Source organism: Oncorhynchus masou, chromosome 7, assembly GCF_036934945.1.
Source record: "Oncorhynchus masou masou isolate Uvic2021 chromosome 7, UVic_Omas_1.1, whole genome shotgun sequence".
Taxonomy (NCBI): Eukaryota; Metazoa; Chordata; class Actinopteri; order Salmoniformes; family Salmonidae; genus Oncorhynchus; species Oncorhynchus masou.
In genome coordinates this window covers 14191835-14208434 of record NC_088218.1, presented here as the reverse complement: position 1 = coordinate 14208434, position 16600 = coordinate 14191835, and the positions used below count along the sequence as shown (strand labels likewise).

At 44.8% G+C, this 16600-nt stretch overlaps 1 protein-coding gene across 1 annotated transcript; it reads left to right on the top strand.

The window, feature by feature from the left end:
* Positions 1 to 879: 879 nt before the first annotated feature.
* On the top strand, positions 880 to 16359 carry LOC135542979 (tensin-1-like). The gene is made up of 10 exons (XM_064970099.1): positions 880 to 894; positions 1322 to 1386; positions 3078 to 3161; positions 5461 to 5573; positions 5722 to 5782; positions 6479 to 6554; positions 11582 to 11711; positions 11999 to 12064; positions 12310 to 12426; positions 16167 to 16359. The coding sequence occupies exons 1-10, from the start codon at positions 880 to 882 to the stop codon at positions 16259 to 16261; spliced, it is 822 nt and encodes a 273-aa protein (XP_064826171.1). The 3' UTR covers positions 16262 to 16359.
* The last annotated feature ends 241 nt before the right edge of the window (positions 16360 to 16600 follow it).

Sequence of the window (16600 nt, the reverse complement as noted above, 5' to 3'; positions counted from 1 at the left end):
TTGAAGAGTGTGAAAGGAGACAGCCAGGCCCCAGGGAGAAAGTCCCTATGAATACTTTACTCTGTATGTCCTCCATCCTCATTGGTAAGGAGGTAAACACCAAACTGTCTCCCTGTACCTCATTGGACAAAGTGGGATAATCAAGCTGTCTTGTAGTTGGAAAACAAGTCCTCCATATTCTAGTATTACTGGTTAAACACTTAAATGGTCCTTAAGCAGACTGTTAGACTGAAGCCGTATATCACAAAGAAATCCAGTGAACATGAGAGTCATTTGATTCTAATAGAGGCTGTTGCTGCTGCTGCCTGTGTTTTGGCAGCACATCCTCCTCCCCAACCTCTCAGGCCCAATGATTCATCATACAACTTGTCATGAATGATCCAATGTCAACAACAGTAACTCCCCAAAAAACGACTTTAAAAACTTCATCTAAGTCTCTATCAATCCGTGTTAAAGACTTTGAGTCAATGTAGCTGAATAGTGAGTAGTAACTTGATAAGTCTGTGGGGGAACATTTTATTCAATATGTACAACAAGTGGTAGCAAACAGAGCATCCCCATGGTTACCAACACTTATTTTCCCCCTCGTCCTGAAATTGAAGCTTTTGGTCAAGATGGAAGAACTGCTTCCATTCAGAAACGCCTCATTTGATTCAATGCTATTTGTTATCGCCCCAGTCAGAAATGTTCCACTTGCTGTTTCAGAGTTGAGGTCAAAGGTTTCTCCGGTAGTGGTGCATTTATATCTTCAGTTGAATTTGACCACAAACAATGTCATTGTGATAAATGGAACCAGGCAGTTTGATCACATTCCATCTGTGACAGTTTGGCTTGAAAATAGCCTGGTCACTCAAATCTAACTCACCGTTCAGCACTTACATGTCTACACTGCAGGTACAAACATTATTCAGCCTTCAAGTGTGTAACTAAAAATAGCCTTGTATTCTTTCTCAAAAAGTATATCTCCCTCTCTCCCCTCTCTCCCCCCTTCCACCCCCTCTTCCCCCTCTCTCCCCTACCCCTCTCCCCCTACCCCTTTCTCTCCCTCCCCCCTCTCTCTCCCTCTCCTCCCTCTCTCTCCCTCTCCATCCCTCCCCCCACACCCTCTCCCCCTCTCCCTCCCTCTCTCCCTCCCCCTCTCTCTCTCCCTCCTCCCTCTCTCTCCTCTCTCTCTCTCCCTCCCCCTCTCCCTCCCCCTCTTCTCCCTCTCCCTCCCCTCTCTCTCCCCCTATCTCTCCCTCTCCCCCTCCCTCTCTCTCCTCTCCCCCTCCCCCTCCCTCTATCTCCCTCTCTCTCCCCCTACCCCTCTCTCTTTCTACAGGGGAACCGTGGGAGGACAGGAGTGGTGGTGGCTGCCTACATGCATTACAGCAACATATCAGCCAGGTACCAGAGACTTCTGACTGCAGACAAACTGACCTCATGTACCCTGTTTGTTATTAGTCAACATATCAGTCAGGTACCAGACTTCTGACTGCAGACAAACTGACCTCATGTACCCTGTTTGTTATTAGTCAACATATCAGCCAGGTACCAGAGACTTCTGACTGCAGACAAGCTGACCTCATGTACCCTGTTTGTTATTAGTCAACATATCAGCCAGGTACCAGAGACTTCTGACTGCAGACAAGCTGACCTCATGTACCCTGTTTGTTATTAGTCAACATATCAGCCAGGTACCAGAGACTTCTGACTGCAGACAAACTGACCTCATGTACCCTGTTTGTTATTAGTCAACATATCAGCCAGGTACCAGAGACTTCTGACTGCAGACAAACTGACCTCATGTACCCTGTTTGTTATTAGTCAACATATCAGCCAGGTACCAGAGACTTCTGACTGCAGACAAACTGACCTCATGTACCCTGTTTGTTATTAGTCAACATATCAGCCAGGTACCAGAGACTTCTGACTGCAGACAAACTGACCTCATGTACCCTGTTTGTTATTAGTCAACATATCAGCCAGGTACCAGAGACTTCTGACTGCAGACAAACTGACCTCATGTACCCTGTTTGTTATTAGTCAACATATCAGTCAGGTACTAGAGACTTCTGACTGCAGACAAACTGACCTCATGTACCCTGTTTGTTATTAGTCAACATATCAGCCAGGTACCAGAGACTTCTGACTGCAGACAAACTGACCTCATGTACCCTGTTTGTTATTAGTCAACATATCAGCCAGGTACCAGAGACTTCTGACTGCAGACAAACTGACCTCATGTACCCTGTTTGTTATTAGTCAACATGGAACAATGTATTCATTCAATATCACCACCCTGTTGAAGTGCCGTACACCCTTAAAGTTCCCAGATATTTCCAGCTGAAGACAAACAGACATTTGTCCATTCTATACGTTTAATTTTAGATGTCTATCAGTGTCAATTTGAATTGAATGCAGTCAATTCAGGAAGTAAACTGTCGGTCAAGTCATAGACAAAAATGTGGGGTGATGTCAGGACAAGCACGTAGATCTGTAACAGATAGATAGGCCAAAGTGAATCGGGATCGGGCCTCAAATTAAACACCGATGTGGTTGTTATGCCAAAACATTCTGCTCAGGCTCTGGTGTATTTTTGGTCAATAACGAGGAACATTTACTGTACATATGTCATACCCTGTAAAGACTACAGATGTTTCAGGGTGGGGGATGGGACTTACAATCTTACACTTTCACTAAGGAATAAGAAAGGGCAAAATTACTGAATTATTATGTGGATTATAATTCATGGACATTTTTGAACTTCAGAATACTCTTTAATCTAAAATACACTATAAGTTAAACATTTCTTGCATTTCAGGAAAGTTTTCCTGCAACAGGGTGATCAAATTAAGATCCTACATCTGTACATTGATCAGATAATAATAATGGGATAATGTAGCATTGTGGGGATGGAAAAAGATGAAAAGCTGTAGATTAAGGACACTTCTTAAGGGACACGGTCGATTAATGATGTTTTTTAAGGGAGAAGACACTTTTCAGGGTCATTCCAGGGCAAACTTATTGTGTAGTATATTGTATGTGTTCAGTGAAGAAGAGCCGATCATGACCTTTGTCTCTCCTGTGGTCTTCAGTGCTGACCAGGCACTGGACAGGTTCGCCATGAGGCGCTTCTACGAAGACAAAGCACTTCCTGTGGGTCAACCGTCGCAGAGAAGGTCAGTTACCACTTAATAGCTCACTTCTTGTTTTTGCACTCTACAACTTCCTATAGGCTGGATGAGTTTGATCCCTTGGTGAGAGCAACCGGCTGGATTCCATTCTTAGAATGTGTATCCTTCATTCTGTTCATTGAAGAAGTCAACAAGGGTAAAGGGATGGGCGTGACTTCTCAGAGTGGAATCCAGTCAATGGATGACCTGGTGTAACTCTCACTGTTTCAAAGGCTATCCTCCTCTCCTCAGTCCCTCGCTCCCAGTGCGTCCCAAACAGGAAATACCTCTGTCTTTTTGTTCCCTTAATCCTCCCAATGAAGCCTAATTGACATAATTGAGGAATAATATTTTTTGGAAAGCCTAGCAGCTTTTTGTATTCTCCAGGATTCCACTGAGCGCTGAAAGGTTACATGGTTTTCAGAGTTCATTCTGACACTACTATCCATCGTTCCTTCCTCCCCTCCTCAGTGATCTGGCATGCTGAATAGGTGGCTTTGTAAGGGAACTCTTGGTGGCGCTTAGAACTGATTTAGGGTCAGATCCAGTCCTAGCCATAGGTCATTACTGAGTAAATACAAACTGATCTGGGATCCATAGTTTGTGGCAGATAAGGGAACCCCAGGTGTATCCAGCAGGCAACAGCAGCAGTAGCAGCACTAGGCCTCTGACCAGCTGCTGTTTCCTTACTCAGATATAATTATCCCTCAGCCAGTTCCCCGCAGTCTGAACTTATTATGGTCTGGCATGTGTGACATTAACATTGGGAGGGGGGGTGGATCTCAGCACTGCTACGCTGCCGTAGAAACGCACTACTATCAAATCATCATCACCATTCTTGTGAGGAAAGTCCACTCTAGATTAGAATCTAAGTTAGATCCTTGAGTGGAATGTTCTGAGCCAAAATGGTGGATGGTTGTCCAGACTTGATCTCTGTGGCAGCCCAACATTATATATATATATATATATATATATATATATATATATATATATATATATATATATATATATATATATATATATATATATATATATATCTCTGTACAGTAGTAACTGTAATATGTCAGAATCTGTGTGGCCGTGTTTTCCGGCGTGACCCCGCTGTTAAACAGGGAGCTACTTACACAACCCAGCTGGTCTGTGATTGCTTCCTGCTCCGACCTAATTTCATTTGGGAGACCGAACCATCTGGCGGCTGCCAGCGGAGCGCGGGGGGAGCAAAGGGGTGGTGGGGAGATGGGCCGACCTCTGGAACAGAAGTCACACTCTGCATGATCATCATTAGTATCATTAACAGGCTGCCTGGCAGGCAGAGCTCACCAACACAACACAACATTCCCCTGCCTGGCAGGCAGAACTCACCAACACAACACAACATTCCCCTGCCTGGCAGGCAGAACTCACCAACACAACACAACATTCCCCTGCCTGGCAGGCAGAGCTCACCAACACAACACAACATTCCCCTGCCTGGCAGACAGAGCTCACCAACACAACACAATATTCCCGCCCGGCAGGCAGAGCTCACCAACACAACACAAAATCTTGGTGCCCGCAGGCAGAACTCACCAACACAACACAACATACCCCTGCCTGGCAGGCAGAGCTCACTCAACACAACAACATTCCTGCCTGGCAGGCAGAACTCACCACAACACAACACAACATTCCCCTGCCTGCAGAGTCACCAACACAACACAACATTCCCTCTGCCCCGGCGGCAGGCAGAGCTCACAAACACAACACAACATTCCTGCCTGGCAGGCAGAACTCACCAACACAACACAACATTCCCCTGCCTGGCAGGCAGAGCTCACCAACACAACACAACATTCCCCTGCCTGGCAGGCAGAGCTCACCAACACAACACAACATTCCCCTTCCTGGCAAGCAGAGCTCACCAACACAACACAACATTCCCCTGCCTGGCAGGCAGAGCTCACCAACACAACACTACATTCCCCTTCCTGGCAAGCAGAGCTCACCAACACAACATTCCCCTGCCTGGCAGGCAGAGCTCACCAACACAACATTCCCCTGCCTGGCAGGCAGAGCTCACCAACACAACATTCCCCTGCCTGGCAGGCAGAGCTCACCAACACAACACAACATTCCTCTGCCTGGCAGGCAGAGCGGCCTGGTGCTCATACACTCCAATTCACTCTGACATCTCCATAGTGTGCGAAGCCTCTTTGATACTAGATGGGGCGTGCTTGCTAGTCTTGCTTACCAGACTCATGGTGCATGACATTGAAGGATAGTCCCTCTGTTTCACACTGTGACTGTGTTGTGTGGATGTGTGTAGGTATGTGCGTTACTTCAGTGGTCTGCTCTCTGGCCACATCAAGATTAACAACAAGCCTCTGTTCCTGCACCATGTCATCATGCACGGCATCCCCAACTTCGAGTCCAAAGGAGGTGAGTCTGCAACAGGATAGCCTTTATTTCATTATTAGAGATTATAAATGATTCATTTTTTTTCTTCAATGCCTTTCATTCAATGAGTATAAATAATTGTTTCATTTTGGAATACTTTTTCTTCTTTTCTTCTTTTTTTCCCTTGCAGGCTGTCGTCCTTTCCTGAAGATTTACCAGGCGATGCAGCCAGTCTACACGTCAGGGATATAGTATGTTTCTTTAGTTTTTGTCTGTTGCATTGTGGGTTGATTTGTCTTTCAGGGGGCTTGTTTTCTCTCCTCTCAGATTCTGTCACTCTATCCCTCTTTCCTTCTCTCCCTCTCAGTCCACAGTACTTTCAAGCCTGTCACCTCTTGTTAAGAGATTAGCTCTTGATAATCTCCATCTGTTTGTGTGTGTGGTGTGTGTCAGTGTGTGTGTGTGCGTGTGTGTGTGTATGTGCGTGTGTGTGTGTGTGTGTGTGTGTGTGTGTGTGTGTGAGAGAGAGAGAGAGAGAGAGAGAGAGAGAGAGAGAGAGAGAGAGATGTGTGTCAGTGTGTGCTGGTGGGGCAGGCAGGCAGATAGATTGTCAGTGACACAGCTCTAGGGTTCTATGTGTACAGGGAGGGATACCGTAACCCCCACCTCACTGACCCACCTTCTCCATCCAGGGTCCTCACGACCAAAACAACACCACACAGAAACACCACACACACGCACACGCACACACACACACACACACACACACACACACACACACACACACACACACACACACACACACACACACACACACACACACACACACACACACCCATCCATTTACAATCTGACTTTTGATAACTGATTTGCAACAGGCTCTTAAGAAGAAGACCAAAACTGTTTTAAAGTGTTTATAATGGTTTTCATCTGAATTATTTCCACAGTAACGTACAAGGGGACAGTCACACCAGTATCTGCATCACCATTGAACCTGGCCTGCTCCTAAAGGGAGACATTTTGGTAAGAAGCACATATTTTGTCATCATGTACAGGTGTTGTGGTTGTACTGTATGTTGTGATGTGTTGTGTTGGCCTTAGAGCCCTTAGTGGCCTTACAGTAGGTTCATATACTGTAACTGTTGAAGGTTGACTTTTTTCATATTCCACCACAATACATTCCTCAACCACAGGATCAATTTTTCTGTAATGCTCCGGGTGTCGTGGGTGTGGAGTCAAATGCAGGAGACAGAGAGTTCAATGCTGTGCGTCTTTAATAGCACCAACGCACCACAGGGTGCTCACAATAATTATGTTCCCAAACACAGGGAATCAAAATGTACAACGGAAAAAATCACGACCAGGCACTAACACGTACCTCTACAACAGAGCCGAAGGTTACACTGAAATAATCCCGCACAACAACCGTGCGGACCAGCACGTACCTACTACAAGGCAGAGCCGAAGGTTACACATGAAATAGATGCTACCACTACAACATACCAGGCACGGTAGCAACGTACATCATACAATAGAGCCGAAGGTTACACTGAAACAATCGCCGCACACCAACCAGGCACTGAACACGTACCTCTACAACAGAGCTCGTGACAGGTTCACACTGAAATAACTCCCTGTCACAACAACTCACGGCATCTAACTACGTCTCTCTACATCAGACGCTCGAAGGCTCTATCACTCGCACTAATCTCTTCGCTCTAACAACTCAGGCACTCACACACGTCACCTCAATTCAACAGAGCCGAATGTGTTAACACTGCCAAAGTAAGTCCCGCAGACAACATACCAAAGGCACTAACACGTATCTATATCAACAGTAGCCGAAGGTTACACATGAAATAAGTTCCGCACAACAACCAGGCACTACACACGTACCTCTTACATACAGAGCCGATAGGTATACACTGAAATATATCCGCATATATATATATACACAGTGTTGTAACAATGTACAAATGGTTAAAGTACACAAGAGAAAATAAATAAGCATAAATATGGGTTGTATCTCTCTCACTCTCTCTCAATAAATCAAATCAAATCAAATTTTATTTGTCACATACACATGGTTAGCAGATGTTAATACGAGTGTAGCGAAATGTTTGTGCTTCCAGTTCCGACAATGCAGTAATAACCAACAAGTAATCTAACTAACAATTCCAAAACTAATATCTTTTACACAGTGTAAGGGGATAAAGAATATGTACATAAAGATATGAATGAGTGATGGTGCAGAGCAGCGTAGGCAAGATACAGTAGATGGTATCGAGTACAGTATATACATATGAGATGAGTATGTAAACAAAGTGGCATAGTTAAAGTGACTAGTGATACATGTATTACATAAGGATGCAGTAGATGATAGAGTACAGTATATATGTATACATATGAGATGAATAATGTGGTGTATGTAAACATTATATTAGGTAGCATTGTTTAAAGTGGCTAGTGATATATTTTACATCCTTTCCCATCAATTCCCATTATTGAAGTGGCTGGAGTTGAGTCAGTGTGTTGGCAGCAGCCACTCAATGTTAGTGGTTGCTGTTTAGAAGCTGTTTTTCAGTCTCTCGGTCCCAGCTTTGATGCACCTGTACTGACCTCGCCTTCTGGATGATAGCGGGGTGAACAGGCAGTGGCTCGGGTGGTTGTTGTCCTTGATGATCTTTATGGCCTTCCTGTAACATCGGGTGGTGTAGGTGTCCTGGAGGGCAGGTAGTTTGCCCCCGGTGATACGTTGTGCAGACCTCACTACCCTCTGGAGAGCCTTACGGTTGTGGGCGGAGCAGTTGCCGTACCAGGCGGTGATACAGCCCGCCAGGATGCTCTCGATTGTGCATCTGTAGAAGTTTGTGAGTGTTTTTGGTGACAAGCCGAATTTCTTCAGCCTCCTGAGGTTGAAGAGGCGCTGCTGCGCCTTCTTCACGATGCTGTCTGTGTGACTGGACCAATTTAGTTTGTCTGTGATGTGTATGCCGAGGAACTTAAAACTTACTACCCTCTCCACTACTGTTCCATCGATGTGGATAGTGGGGTGTTCCCTCTGCTGTTTCCGGGATGTCCACAATCATCTCCTTAGTTTTGTTGACGTTGAGTGTGAGGTTATTGTCCTGACACCACACTCCGAGGGCCCTCACCTCCTCCCTGTAGGCCGTCTCATCGTTGTTGGTTATCATTATATTATCATCATTATCAATATCATTATATTACTGCATTATTGACTATGTTTTGTTTATTCCATGTGTAACTCTTGTGTTGTATGTGTCAAATTACTATGCTTTATCTTGGCCAGGTCGCAGTTGCAAATGAGAACTTGTTCGCAATTAGCCTACCTGGTTAAATAGAGGTGAAAAATAATATTAATTTTTTTTTTAAACTCTCTCTCTCTCTCTCTCTCTCTCTCTCTCTCTCTCTCTCTTCAATTCGATTTAAGGGCTTTATTGGCATGGGAAAGATATGTTTACATTTCCAAAAGTGAAAACATTACTCTCACAAAAGTTCCAGAAGAATAAAGACATTTCAAATGTCATAGTATATCTATATACAGTGTTGTAAACATAAATATGGGTTGTATTTACAATGGTGTTTCTTGTGGCAACAGGTCACAAATCTTCCTGCTGTGATTGCATACTGTGGTATTTTACCCAATAGATATGTGAGTTTATTTGTTTTAAATTTTTTTGTGGATCTGTGTAATCTGAGGGAAATATGTTTCTAATATGGTCATACATTTGGCAGGAGGTTAGGAAGTGCAGCTCAGTTTCCACCCCATTTTGTTGGCAGTGTGCACATTGCCTGTCTTCTTGAGAGCCAGGTCTGCCTTCGGCATCCTTTCTCAATAGCAAGGCTATGCTCACTGAGTCTGTACATACGCAGAGATTTCCTTAATTTTGGGTCAGTCACAGTGGTCAGGTATTCTGCCACTGTGTACTCTCTGTTTAGGGCCAAATACCTTCTAGTTTCCTGTTTGTTTTGTATATTCTTCCAATGTGTCAAGTAATGATCTTTTTGTTTTCTCATGATTTGGTTGGGTCTAATTGTGCTGCTGTCCTGCGGCTCTGTGAGATCTGTTTGTGTTCGTCAACAGAGCCCCAGGACCAGCTTTCTTAGGGGGCTCTTCTCCAGGTTCAGTTCTCTGTAGGTGATGGCTTTGTTATGGAAGGTTTGGGAATCGCTTCCTTTTAAGTGGTTGTAGAATTTAACAGCTCTTTTCTGGATTTTGATAATTAGAAGGTATCTGCCTAATTGGGCTCCTGGGTGGCATAGAGGGCTAAGGCACTGCATCTCAGTGCTTGATGCGTCACTACAGACACCCTGGTTCAAATCCAGACTGTCTCACAACTGGCTGTGATTGAGAGGCCCATAGGGTGCAGCATAATTGGTCCAGTGTCGTCCGGGTTTGGCCAGTATAAGCCGTCATTGTAAATAAGAATTTGTTCTTAACTGAATAGCCACCAGTTAAATAAATACAAATATTCTGATGTGCATGCATTATTTGGTGTTTTACCTAGAAGGCCAGCATCCTGGAGTCGCTTCTTCACTGTTGACATTGAGACTGGTGTTTTGCGGGTACTATTTAATGAAGCTGCCAGTTGAGGACTTGTGAGGCGTCTGTTTGTCAAACTAGACACTCTAATGTACTTGTCCGCTTCCTCAGTTGTGCACCAGGGCCTCCCACTCCCTCTATTCCCTCTATTCTGGTTAGAGCCCGTTTGTGTTGTTCTGTGGAAATAGTACACAGCTTTATACGAGATCTTCAGTTTCTTGGAAATTTCTCGAATGGAATAGCCTTCATTTCTCACAAGCTGTGCTAACATAATTGCAAAAGGGTTTTCTAATGATCAATTAGACTTTTAAATTAGCTAACACAACGTGCCATTGGAACACAGGAGTGATGGTTGCTGATAATGGGCCTCTGTACGCCTATGTAAATATTCCATAACAAATCAGCCATTTGGAGCTACAATAGTCATTTACAACATTAACAATGTCTACACTGTATTTCTGATAAATGTGATGTTATTTTAATGGACAAAAAATTATTTGCTTTTCTTTCAAAAACAAGGACATTTCTAAGTGACCCCAAACTTTTGAACAGTAGTGTATATGCTTTTGCTGTTTGTTCTTTGTTATAGAGCCAAAAATATTGGCGAAGTGGTTTATCCATATATCTCCATTTTGGATAGATAACCCTTTGTGTTGTTGTTTGTTTAGAGTTTTCCAATTTTCCCAGAAGTGGTTCGATTCTATGGATTCTTCAATTACATTGAACTGATTTCTGACGTGCTGTTCCTTCTTTTTCTGTAGTGTGTTTCTGTATTGTTTTAGTGATTCACCATAGTGAAGGCGTAGGCTCAGGTTTTCTGGGTCTCTATGATTTTGGTTGGACAGGTTTCTCAATTTCTTTCTTAGGTTTTTGCATTCATCATCAAATCATTTGTCATTGTTGTTAATTATCTTTGGTTGTCTGCTTGACCATTTTTGATTTGATAGGGAAGCTGAGCGGTCAAATATACTGTTTAGGTTTTCTACTGCCAAGTTTACACCTTCACTATTACAGTGAAACATTTGTTCCAGGAAATTGTCTCTCTCTCTCTTTGTCTGTCTGTCTGTCTCTCTCTCTCTCTCTCTCTCTCTCTCTCTCTCTCTCTCTCTCTCTCTCTCTCTCTCTCTCTAATGTTATCTTGCCCTCCTGTTCACTAGAGTTATATTAGGGAAGAATGTGTCCTTGTTCCACCAGACCAGACCACACCACATTAGACCACACTCGACGTGCCTCCCCATCAGAACATGCCTCCATTGTACTGACCATGTTCTGTTCTGGTGGGGATCCATGGTCTGATCTCTAGGGCCAGCAGGGTTTAGGCCTGGAGATATAGACCATGAGTTTGGCAATCTGGACTGCTTCCCTCGTTTGGTTTGACTGTAGCAAAAGTCCTTGTCTTGATGTCAGGTTATATGCTTACTCTCTCCTCCTCCTCCTCCTCCTCCTCCTCCTCCTCCTCCTCCTCCTCCTCCTCCTCCTCCTCCAGTTGAAGTGTTACCACAAGCGTTTCCGGAGCCCCATTAGGGATGTGGTATTCAGAGTGCAGTTCCACACCTGTGCCATCCACGACCTGGGAGTGGTCTTCGGGAAGAATGAACTGGATCAGACTTTTAAAGGTGTGTGTGTGTATGTGTGGGTGACTGTGTGTGTATGTATCTGTGCGTGGGTGACTGTGTGTGTGTGTGTGTGTGTGTGTCTTTGTAGGAGTGCGTACACATGTTTGTGTGTGTATGTACCTATGTGGCCTCTCCCAATTTTTTTAAATTGATTGTCGTTTAATGTGTGTGTGCACGTGTGTACCTGTGTTTGTTGAAGTGCGTACACATGTTCGCGCGTGTACTGTATTACCTGGCCTCTGTAAAAATGTGAAATTGATTGTCATTTAATGTGTGTCACTACACAGATGAGAGATTTCCAGAATATGGGAAAGTGGAATTTGTCTTCTCCTTCGGACCTGAGAAAATCAAAGGTACAGGTAATCAGTGTATTTCAAGTTGAATGCTTCAATGCATGCTCTATGTAGCAATTTATACACAAACTATAGTTAGTACCATAAGGTAATGCAGCACAGCATGGATTGGTGTTAACTGATTGTGTGTTATCAGCATAGTTAACTGCATGTGGCTACGCAGAGAGTACATGTTATATTGTATTTCTGTTATGGACATTAATGGGTTAAAGACTGCATTACCCAGCTGGCTTTGTGTCTCTCAGGAATGGGCCACCTTGAGAATGGCCCACAAGTGTCGGTGGACTACAATACCCAAGACCCCCTCATCCGCTGGGACTCCTACGAGAACTTCAACAGGGGCTGCGAGGATACAGGAGATGGTGAGCACCAAGACCACACACACACACACATTCGCACACACACACGCACACGCACACGCTCACGCCACACACACACACACACACACACACACACACACACACACACACACACACACACACACACACACACACACACACACAGTGGTGGAAAGAGTACCCAGTTGTCATAAAAAGAAACCTTAATAGCACTAGAGGCTGCTGAGGGGAGGATGGCTCATAATATTAGCCATAACAGAGCAAATGGAATGGTATCAAACACCTACAAACCAAATGTTTGATGTATTTGATACCATTCCACTAATGCCGCTCCAGCCATTATCATGAGCCCGGCCTCCCCAATTAAGATGACACCAACCTCCCGTGCTTAATGGAAAAGTGAAAGCCACCTAGTAAAATACTCTTTCAGTACAAGTCTAAAGTATTTGGTTTTAAATATACTTAAGTATCAAAATCATTTCAAATTCCTTATATTTAACAAACCAGACGGAACCATTTTCTTGTTTTTTTGTTGTTGACATATAGCTAGGGTCACATTCCAACACTCAGACATCCTTTGCAAACTAATCATTTGTATTTAGAGAGTTCGCCAGATCAGAGACATTAGGGATGACCAAGGATGTTCTCTTGAGAAATCTGTGATTTGGACCATTTTCCTGTCCTGATAAGCATTCAAAATATAACGAGTACTTTTGGGTGTCAGAGAAAATTGTAAAAGTATATTATTGTCATTATGAACATAGTGAATTAAAAGTTAAAGTTAAATTGTAAAGTACAGATACCCCCCCAAAATAGTAGTAGTAGTTTAAAGTATTGTTACTTAAATAATTTACACACACACACATGAGGGCCTTGGGCCTGGTCACACACACACACACGCACACTTACACACACACACTCATACATCCACACACACACACACACACACACACACACACACACACACACACACACACACACACACACACACACACACACACACACACACACACACACACACACACACACACACACACACACACACACACACACTCATACATCCACAAGTAATGGACTCATCAGGCAGATGTTGACATGTAAATCAGTAGACCCCCACTTCACAGTCTAGAAGAAACCAAAGGGTGTTGGCTGACCTCCAGTTGGCTAGCAGTATACCTCAACAGCAGAACAGTGTGATAATTGGCCAATATCATTTTCATGAAATGTACTTCGACTGGCATTCTACTGGTACTTCCACTGGAATTCTACTGGTACTTCCACTGGTACTTCCACTGGCATTCTACTGGTACTTCACTGGCATTCTACTGGTACTTCACTGGCATTCTACTGGTACTTCCACTGGCATTCTACTGGTACTTCACTGGCATTCTACTGGTACTTCACTGGAATTCTACTGGTACTTGCACTGGCATTCTACTGGTACTTCGACTGGCATTCTACTGGTACTTCCACTGGAATTCTACTGGTACTTCCACTGGTACTTCCACTGGCATTCTACTGGTACTTCCACTGGCATTCTACTGGTACTTCCACTGGTACTTCACTGGCATTCTACTGGTACTTCCACTGGAATTCTACTGGTACTTCCACTGGTACCTCACTGGCATTCTACTGGTACTTCCACTGGCATTCTACTGGTACTTCCACTGGAATTCTACTGGTACTTCCACTGGCATTCTACTGGTACTTCGACTGGCATTCTACTGGTACTTCCACTGGAATTCTACTGGTACTTCCACTGGCATTCTACTGGTACTTCCACTGGCATTCTACTGGTACTTCACTGGAATTCTACTGGTACTTCCACTGGCATTCTACTGGTACTTCGACTGGCATTCTACTGGTACTTCCACTGGAATTCTACTGGTACTTCCACTGGTACTTCCACTGGCATTCTACTGGTACTTCCACTGGCATTCTACTGGTACTTCCACTGGTACTTCACTGGCATTCTACTGGTACTTCCACTGGAATTATACTGGTACTTCCACTGGTACTTCCACTGGCATTCTACTGGTACTTCCACTGGCATTCTACTGGTACTTCCACTGGTACTTCACTGGCATTCTACTGGTACTTCCACTGGAATTCTACTGGTACTTCCACTGGTACCTCACTGGCATTCTACTGGTACTTCCACTGGCATTCTACTGGTACTTCCACTGGAATTCTACTGGTACTTCCACTGGCATTCTACTGGTACTTCCACTGGCATTCTACTGGTACTTCACTGGCATTCTACTGGTACTTCCACTTGCATTCTACTGGTACTTCCACTGGAATTCTACTGGTACTTCCACTGGAATTCTACTGGTACTTCCACTGGCATTCTACTGGTACTTCCACTGACATTCTACTGGTACTTCCACTGGAATTCTACTGGTACTTCCGCTGGCAATCTACTGGTACTTTGACTGGCATTCTACTGGTACTTCCACTGGCATTCCACTGGTACTTCCACTGGTACTTCCACTGGCATTCCACTGTACCACCTCTCTCCACATCTAAAAGTAAGAGCATATATCTTCCTCAACAGTTCAGACATTTAGATTCTTTCACATATTGCTATTCACTTTTGCCTGTTTAAGCATGGCCAATCTAGTCACTCCCTTGCCCTACCCCTCTTGCCTCCTCTTGTTCCCATCCTTTCCCCCTATCTACCCCCTTTCCTCTCCCGTCCGTCTTAGCTGCAGGAGCGGACCCCATGCCATAAAGCACCCCCCCCCCCTCCACACACACCTGTCAATCACTCCTTTAAATAGCTGCTGCAGAAATAGGTGGTAGTCAGTCGCTCTGCTGGTAACCCGAACCCCAGCACTCCCCCCTCCCACCACCACCCCCCACCCAGCTCACAGTGTGGGTGTGCAAGGGGCTAGGGCTGGGGGTCAGGAGATGACGGGACCCCACACCAAACTCCTGCTCACTTCCTCTCACCTCTACTCCCCTTCCTCCTCCACCTCCTCCACCTTACCCCTCTGCTTCTGCAGTCCCACCCCCCATTCCATAGCCCTCACTGGGGCTGTCATCATTCATCATGGTCCCTATTGATTAGTATTGTGGACGGGACAAGACAATGAATACAGTGAGGGCAGTGTGCACCCTATCTTATAATACCCATATGCCCCAAGTGGAGAGAGAGAGGAGGCAGTTGCACCAGAGCACAGGCCATGACAAATAGCCATCATGTCAAGCTAGGCCCTTGGCAGCCATTTTGGTGCAGCGGTAATACGCTCCAACATGCCCTATGACTTGAATAGAAACCACTGTATTATATCATATTCAACTCTCTGGAGAGCTCTTGTGGTAATTGCTATGTAAAGTAGGTCATTGGGAAATGCTGGTGTTGGCAGTTTGATCCTAATTGAATGGACTAGATATTTGATTCTGGTTGGCTCAGCAGAAAGCATTCTGCCAGTCCCCTCGCTTAGCTAATTACAGGCTTTGCTTCCTTAGCAGTTGGATTGGATCTGAAAAATGTGGATTCAGTACATGGTGCTAGAACATTGTGTGCCCACCATTCAATTGGTCTTGGGCTGAAAGTGAACCTCTGTGAAAGCTGAAGTGGTTTTATAGGTTGACGGAAGATGTCTGTGTTCCAAGGCTGGGCTTGGGTTTTGAGCTAGGGTTCGTTTGTTTGCTAGCTGCTTTGCTACCCACCTCAATGTTTCTCCGCCAAGGGGTCTACTCTGAAAATACCCTTCCTCTCTCTCTTTCCCTTCCTCTCTTTCCCTCCCTCTCTCAAGGGCTTCAGCTTGGGTTCTGGAGTGAGGGTTCAAGACCGGTCGCTAGCTGCTTGTTGGCCCACCTCAACGTTTCTTCACCAAGGGGTCTGTTCTGAAAACACCGCCCTCTCCCCTCCCTCTCTCTTTCCCTCCCTCTCTCTCTTCCTCCTCTTTTGATCACAGAGTAGCGGTTGACAGGTCAGGTGAATGTCGATGAGGGACCAGTTTTTAGGCACTAGACTAATGGCTAACACGCAGACGGACAAGCTACACTGTGTAGCCTAGCTTTCATTAGGTTCTGGACAAATGGAGTGTTTTCCCATAACTGTCGTGACACTTTGTGCTCCAGTGGACTCTGGTCACTCGTCACATGTCATTAAAAGCATTAGGGCAGTGTTATTTGTCCGTGTGGTAAAGTCTTAGTCCTAAATGGCTGTTCCACCCTGGATCGTTGA

Bases quoted from the DNA above. Each gene is read 5' to 3' on its own strand.
- LOC135542979 (XM_064970099.1), top strand. The intron at 6,555-11,581 runs GTAAGAAGCACA...CTCCTCCTCCAG, and splicing joins TCCTAAAGGGAGACATTTTG to TTGAAGTGTTACCACAAGCG. The intron at 12,065-12,309 runs GTACAGGTAATC...TGTGTCTCTCAG, and splicing joins CGGACCTGAGAAAATCAAAG to GAATGGGCCACCTTGAGAAT.